Here is an 8372-nt window from a genome sequence, read left to right as displayed (position 1 = left end):
TGGAGGGTAGCGTAGTTGAAGACAAGTTTCCAGCTAAAGGGTTGGGATGAAGTGAGAGTTTTTGATGAAAATTTTTATATCGGATTTTGGCAAGTTCGGAGATGAGTTGAATTTGGAGATCCGTATGTATTATGTGGTAGCTAACATAAAATGGAGCGTCTACTATGCGGCGGAGTATTTTGGATTGGAGTGTTTGCAGTCTATTGATGTTTGATTGATGATTGACATTAAATATAAAATTAAATTACCGAGTTAAATTTTATATTTAAAAGTTTAATTCAAGTATTCTATTGAATTTGTGCATTTTTTCTCGGAACATCGAGTACAGGATAGCGCATTATCATCTGTTGTAAACAGCGTGAATTTTTGCTGACACAAATGGATATATTTAGTATTCCTCAAGACTAGAATTTTAAAGAAGCCTTAATTTTAAAAATTTGGGTGTAATAGTTATACATTCTCTTTCTATGATTATGAGAATGCTAAAATTCAGCAAGGGAAAGTGTAAAAGATTTGGAACATCTCTGATAAACGATAGAGAAACATAATTATTAACCTTTCCGCTTGAGTTTTTACTTTTTGTTATTATGAAAATAAATATTAAAAATCAAATAAAAATCATTCAGATTTAAATGCTGCCAGTCCAGCCAGGAATGTTTTGACCAGGGTAGGGACCGTGACCTTGAGGTAGGCCAGACGTACGTCAGTTCGCTATCGTCCCACTGATACCTTACCACTTTGAAGACATGTGCCGCACTCAGCTGTTGGTTCTTCTATCTCTCTACCAATTTTATGCGAATACAAATGCAGCATCCACGTACGGTAAGTACATTCTTAATTTATCGGGATAGTTGCTGAAATGAGCCTACTCCTCACACACACACACACACAAAGATAATAAAGACCCAGTAAAGTCTAACGAGATCTCTCGCAGAGGAAAACGAACGCGCGTTTGCCCGCGATAAGGCGTGGTCTTATTAGGAAAAAAAACACTTCAGCGAACATTTAGAACTTGTTATCTTATACTTTCCTCCCAGCTAAGGACATTGTAGCGCTCATTTTAAATTTTCTAATTAGAATTTTCACCTGATATCTCCGTTTTGAGATACCTAGAGTGAAAAAACAAAAAAACAGAAGTTTCAGAAAATGTTCTCTACGTTGAAAATGTGGTTACGTCTGCAATGCTGGAAAATATTGCTGACTTTATCCGTCGTAGGTTGGTAACCCTGATAAGTTTCGAACTTTCACCAATCATTAGAGGTTGATTGATCAGATTCTTGAAAACAATTTCACTTGAACTCTTGTTTCCATCTCACTCAGCACCAGCAGAATCTTGAGTAGAAAACTCAGTCGCAATTCATTAGTGGTCTCTCTTGCTTTTTCTTTAAGTTCGAGATTTATTTAAGCATTACAAATAGTAGGAAATATATTCAAGGATAGAAATTAAAACACCAGATTACTCAATTAAATTGAGAAGTGCAACTCTTTGTACTCACAACCACAAAATAGACACAATTAGCAATTAATTAATGGAATGAGTAATGTGATGATAGCAGAAATATTTTATGCAAAAGTTTTAAATTTAATAGTTTCTACATTTACATTTCAAGTGCTAAGATGAAACTAAGATTACTAATGGAATACCTTTAAGTAGAATAATTAAAAAAAACTACAATGAAAATGAATTAATTAGAATAAGTTCTCTGTCACAACTACGCACTGCTTTTGTTTACACTGCTTCCTAAGCCACATATACGTATATATTTATTTTTTATTTGTTTTTAATTTAAGGCGTGTCAACATCTAAGGTTATTGGCGCTCGGAGCTTTTTTCAGTGCACTGCCGGCCTCCGGACAGTGTTCTCTCGTTTCAGGCAACACTGTCCATCACCGGCCAGTGAGCTGTAAGAAGCTACTAGGAAGAGAAAATCTAAGGGTCAGCAGCTGGATTCGAACTCGGGACCTCCGCGTGGGAATCCAATTCGCTAACCGCATAGCTAATCCCTTTCCTTAAGACAGTGTTCTTTTTGTTTCTGGACGACAATGTCTATCATCGGCATGGTTAAAAAAAACAAAAATTAAGATCCCGGCTTCTGGATTCGAACCCGGGATCTCGGGCATGGAAATCTGTGTGCTAATCTGAGCTAATCTACTAAGATATTCATTGAATAAAGTAATTTTAGATGTTATCTATCTAGTTTTACATTTTATAGACTACTTTTACATTTTTTTGAAGTATTTCATCCAATTTTTCAATTCATCATTGAAAGTTAGTTAGAGAAAATAAAAATTCTAAAAAAATAAGTATTGTATTTAATCGGAATAGTGAACAAAGCAAAATGTGAAGAAGTTGTATGAAGTAAGCAAATATTGTTTAGTGTTAGTGGCCAACTAAGAATCTAATGTGAAACAGCCACAGATTAAAGAAAATTGGCCAATTAGAAGAAATAGCAGTGTTTTTTCCTATATTAGATACCAGGTAAAAATAAAATAAATCTGTGCACCTATAGAAGGCCACGGAATTTGATGAATCGATCATCGAATAGAAATATTTCGTAAACAATCAGCTGGAGGTGAGGGAAAAAACAATTAAGTAATTACGCACATGTGTCTTCTATAGAAATCTGCCAAAGTGTATCGGACGATTAGATTTTAGATTAATGTTTCAAATAAAAGATCACTTCAACAATTAGTGAAACAGATTTAATGAAAACTTTGAGCAATTTTCAATTTAAAAAAAAATAAACACCCAACAGTAACAAATCAATTTTTAAAGAGGCACTGCCAGTTAACCTAAGTTTTCATAATTTTAAATTTTAGTTTCTCATTTGATTTTATTAATAATAAATATGTATTGTTCTGTGAAAAGATGGAGATACACTGCCCACTAATGTGTCATTTCAGGGCAATGAACAGTGTTATCAAGTATTTTACAAATTAAATTTGTTTAAAAAAAATGCAGATTTTGAAGAAGAATTAAAGTAGTAGAACTTGAGATTATTGTAACGAAAGTCACGAAAGAGTTCTGTAATTCCGTACAATTTTCCTCTTGATTTTCATGAACCATAATTATCTGAATGAGAAAGAAATACACAATTTTCAAGATTGAAGTTCGGAAGATTTATTTACGACTATATACAATAAACAAAAATTAAAGGTCGTAAAAAATACAATAAAAATATTATTGATAAAATAAGTATCAACTCATCAGATTTCACTTGATGAAAACAATGATACTTCTTTTTTTTGAATGACCACTGCCAAGGAATTGCGCTTCATAAGTCAAGGTTATTTTATTGTAAATATTGAGTAAGGTTATATTAACCTTCCCTTGTTCTAAGTAAAAAAAAGTATTGATATTGTGAAAATAGTGAAATCGTGGACCTCCACAATTTTTTTTAAAAAAAAGAAAATCATAAAAAAAACAACTAAAAAATCGAATCGGTCACATAAAACGTGTGTTGGCATCTTTATCCAAAAGCTTGATGTCGGATCTGATAGTGGAACTCGAACTAAATGATATTTCTGGAATTTTTCGTTATTTAAAGGAAGAAAATAAAAATATAACGTATAAACTCTGTATCTTGTAACATAAAATTTTTCAACTAAAACTGAATTTTAGTGGACACTTTTATTTATAAGTTCCCTCAAAATTACAAATAAGTATGATTCAAAGAAAATACGTTAATTTTCGCTTACTTCCTTAACTGCGCGTCACCGTAAAAAATTCGAAAACACGTTTTCATATTAAATCTATTCCTATTGAAACACTTGAAAATAAAATGTACCGGATATAAGGTGATTGTTTAAGTATATTAGCAAATAGCACTCCACGTTTAAATAAATATAATGGGCTATTTTTTTTTTCTATTGGAAAATATGTGAAAAATTCAGAAATCCCATTTTGTAATGTGGCTATTTGGGTAAGCTGATTTGTGAGGACAAAATGAGTGTGTTAGCGTCCAACTAGAGTGTCACTTGTGTGAATTGCAGTTTAACAAACAGGATAACAGTTCGATATGTTTTGAAATTTGTAGTTTTGTGAAAACCTACAAACTTTAAACCTGGAGTAAAGTAGTCAGAGAAATCTATTGAGTGTGCAGATCACTTTTTTTCCTCTGGGGAATTTTGAGAGGAAATAATCCAGGAATTCAGCGTTATGTTTCTTGTTTATAATGAGATGCTGTAAAGAATTATTAAACTTTGCAAGACTGCACTGTCACACAGTTTGAATTTACATAATTTTGTAATGTACTTTTTCTCCAATTACAGCTAATTGTTAGTAATTCTACATACTTCTTTTGTATAGATGGCGCTCTACGAACATGCAAAGGACTGGGGTTAGATTCGTGTATAATAGACAACCTAAACGTTGTATTGGCTAAACTTAAAACAGGTAAATGCTGTATTTATTTCATCATTTACTTATTTTCGCCTATAATTATGAACTATTCGCCTATACAAAAAACACAAAATATTTTTAACGACGGTCACGTAATCTTATATAAGTTGAACTTTAAATAACTACAGGAAACACTTAACTAAGCGGATTTTAGTTCGAAATCTTTAAAGCACCAATTTGCATTACCACAAAATGTTTTTTGAAGGAAGTGTAATATCACAGCTCCCCCTGAACCCCACAGTAATCTATAACATTTTATGCCGGAAGTATTATCTTAATAAACATACGTCATTGAAATGTTATGACAAAGTTTAAATGAAGCCTTCGAAAAAATTGAATTTGTAGTGAAAAGCTGACGTTTTAAACAGTCGCATTTCCATTATAATAAGACATTCTTCCAAATCGCCAACACAATTCGCTCAGTGAACACCCAGTAGATGATACTGCACTACAGATCCAACTGTACTCCTTCCTAATTACTCCGCATAAATGGAGTTTCTTGAAAAAAAAATTTCTTATTAAAAAGATAAGACGCTCATGTATTGGGAGTATACACAAGGTTTAAATAAAATGATGAAATAATTTTGGAGCGTCCCACCACGAAATAGTTTTTTTTCTAGGTCTCCTGAAGTATCTACAGTAATCGTTATTTCTTCTAACGAACCGAACACTCTATAGCCCAAGACAGTAACTCACCTTGTTAGCTCAATAACATGAAACTAAGAAAGATTTCTTCACCAGATTGGGGACCTGACGTGGTATTCTATATAACTTTGTAGTTGAACATGTTAATCAGATGAATTATGTTTGAAGGATGGCAACGGATAGATCTGCCAAGACTAGACCCACTGGAACTTCCGGCTACAATCAGCTCCAGGTATGATGATGGCAACATGACGCTGGATATTGTCCTGAAGGACGCCACAGTGCTGGGACCAGCTCACACTCAGGTGCAATTAGTTAAGTAAGTATATGTCTTTAGTTCCCTTATAAAAGTAATAACACTCCATAATAATCTAGGTAACTCTGTGTATGTAGCTATCCCAGCCTAACAACACAGAAGTTTTAGTTTCGGTATATCTGGAAAATTATTTAAGAATCTTAATTAGCTTCAAACTCAATATTCGATGTTCATATTTCTTACTTACAACAAAATTTACTAAGGCCAAATCAAAATGGCGTTTTAGAGCTTTTCCTTAGCCAGAAAACTCTTCAAAATAGAATTTTATAAAAAAAATGTTTCAAATGGTCTCAATACTGAAATATAGAAGCAATTTTACAGGTACGATAGTCTTAATAATTTCGGAAACCCCGACAAAGACGAACAGCGCAATCAATAAATAAACGCTATTAAACATAAAAATTATGGGAGTAATTGATGAGCAGTTTTTCACAAAGATATTTAAAATATATATTAAACAAAATTAATCGAATGTAATGTTATTAAAATTATTATTAATTTAAGTGTCGATTAATGGTCAGAATGAAGTTTGTAAACCAATAGTAATTGTTTATGTTGGCAAGGTTATAATTACCTCCCGTAAATAAAGTTGTGTTTTTGTCTAATGACTGTTACCAAAATAAATATTATAAAATAATTAAAAACGAGAATTACCTATTTTTGTTATAATAATTGCTGCAATGTTTTTTTGATTGCCATTAAAAGTAGTTATTTTGTAAATTCATTGTTTAATTGACACAATAACGAAGTGAAGCTGAGAATCCCTGCAATTGGTTCATATTTAATATACTGTCTATTTAATTAATCTATATTTAATATATCAAATATTTTTTTTTTCGCCTAAATAAATACAAGTAATTTTTTCGTAAACAGTTTACTTTATTAATGGAGACTCTCATGTCCTTTTTAAGGTCGAAAAGTATTACCGAAGGTAAAATTGAGGTAATGTGCAAGACACCAGTAATCACGGCTTTAGGTACCTACACAACAGAAGGGTATATATCATTCTTTCCATTGCATAGTGAAGGGCACTTCAACGTCACCATGAGTAAGTAGTCAACCAGTTCAATTCTTTCTTTCTTTTTAAATCAGAATTTTCTTGAAGAAAGTGTGACGTTCTCTTGAATTAATTTAATGATGTTACGTACTTTCTTAAATTTTATTAATATTATTTTTATTAAGGTGAGGTGACATCCGGCTGGTTCGTATATGTAACTGTGATGACTCTGAACGGAACAGAGTACCTGCAAGTAGACCATCTGGGATTAGACGTCATGCCGCTGGAAGTTAATGTAGAATCTGCCCGATTGTTCGACGGTGACAATAAACTAGGTAATAATTATAATAATTGTTTTATTAGCATGTTTAACGACGTGAAATCTTTCTTTAGGTTGTTTAGAAAGGCCAAATTAATGAAAATAAGGATCAAGGGCCCTGGAGGTAGACGTTTTAGAACGCAGACCTGGCAGAATGGACAACACTCATGGATTTGAAACTGCGAGTGCAGTTTATGCTGCAAGTGTCTCCATTAATGGCTTCAAAACTAGGATAACTTTAAAAAAAGTAGGAAGCTCGAGGAAGACTGCCAAATTTCGGAAGGGAAAATCCAAAAAGCCATTCTTTAAGACAGTGTACGAAAACTTACGGAAATTCTTGTAGCTACAGGTAATTTAGACTGAGGGCCGAGCTTCCCTATAATAAATAGACTTGGAAGAGAAATTTGCGGGATAGAGGAGATAGTTGTCCCGAAAGGTAGGAATACAAACTCCACCAACCATGGTCACAGAATCAGTAAATATCAGGAATTTGTGATCGATCTATTGGAAGACGTTTTATTGGAAGAAGGAAAGGGTGAGAATGATCCTCGGCATAATTTCCTTTAACAGCCTCACACCTCGAACAACTTAGGGGCGAGCTCTTTCTAGATACCTCCAGGATGGTGCACAAACTATTGATTTGTTGGCATTATTTATGGGATGATAGAGCTGTGAGAGAGGAAACGGGAAAGCAGTATCCTGCCTGAAGTTAGGAAGTAAGAGGAAATAGTGGACTGTGCTGTAGCTGCTCCTGTGCTCACGGTTTCCGCAATGTCCTGGCGCACTAACACAATACCTGAAGTGTTGGTGCACTGGACTAAAATGCGGAGACTCTTGGTTCGGTTTCAGCTATTGGCACAGATTTTCTGTTTCCAGTAGTAGGTCCCACAATATTCCAATAATTCGATGATGGAGAATGATGTCTACGACGAAAGATCACTGACCAAACCAATGAAAAAATGGAAATTGTTTGCTTTTATTGTTTCCCTTTGCATGCGGTTGTTCTCTCACTTGATCCTGTGGGAAATTTCAGTGAAAATTCATTTTTCTTGTCTCTCAAATAATCTAGATAATTATTTTCTTAACATATTTCTTTGTTCGCAGGAACAAGCCTGAATACTTTTCTAAACGAAAACGCTTTTGAGCTGTACAAACTGTTGAAACCCAGAATTATGGATTATTTCCAGGACATATTCCAAATAGTTATCAACAACGTACTTCTATCCACGCCCAAACAGTCCATTTTGCCCGATGTCAATATTGAACTGTAGTTTACTGTAACGTTTACAATAATAAAATTTACCTGTGATAATTTATGCGAGAATGGATGCCATTATTTGCCATGTTGATACTCCATGTTGATCTAGTCTTGAGTGGAGTTGTACCCCTTCTTGCTACGAACTAAGTGAATTTGATGAATCCACCATCATCTCTAAATAATAAGATAATAATCATTTCATTAAAGCTAAATGTAATACAATCTTTAAATGAATTCTAAACTCATTAATTGGAAACCATAGAATGCTAGAATAGTTATTTAAAATTGACATAGTTATGATTTTACATATTCAGTAAAGCTAATATGTATTGTGGTACTGGGTTCGATTCCCGGTCTTAGGCCTTGGATTTTATTTAATTGTTAATAAAAGAGATTTACAGTAAAGTAAGTTTGCTATTCGCCTCCGTCCACGATA

General features: G+C 33.4%; 1 protein-coding gene across 1 annotated transcript; it reads left to right on the top strand.

The window, feature by feature from the left end:
• On the top strand, positions 1-8002 carry LOC141459831 (protein takeout-like). The gene is made up of 6 exons (XM_074139354.1): positions 1-822; positions 4309-4395; positions 5215-5365; positions 6274-6410; positions 6545-6694; positions 7783-8002. Exons 1-6 carry the CDS (start codon positions 747-749, stop codon positions 7947-7949), a joined length of 768 nt encoding a protein of 255 aa, XP_073995455.1. The 5' UTR covers positions 1-746; the 3' UTR covers positions 7950-8002.
• Positions 8003-8372: the final 370 nt, after the last annotated feature.

This window comes from Rhodnius prolixus, unplaced genomic scaffold (genome assembly GCF_049639745.1).
Source record: "Rhodnius prolixus isolate KJV_2025 unplaced genomic scaffold, Rpr scaffold_23, whole genome shotgun sequence".
Lineage (NCBI taxonomy): Eukaryota > Metazoa > Arthropoda > Insecta > Hemiptera > Reduviidae > Rhodnius > Rhodnius prolixus.
Note: the sequence above shows the minus strand (reverse complement) of the source record. Positions and strands in the feature narration are given on the sequence as shown.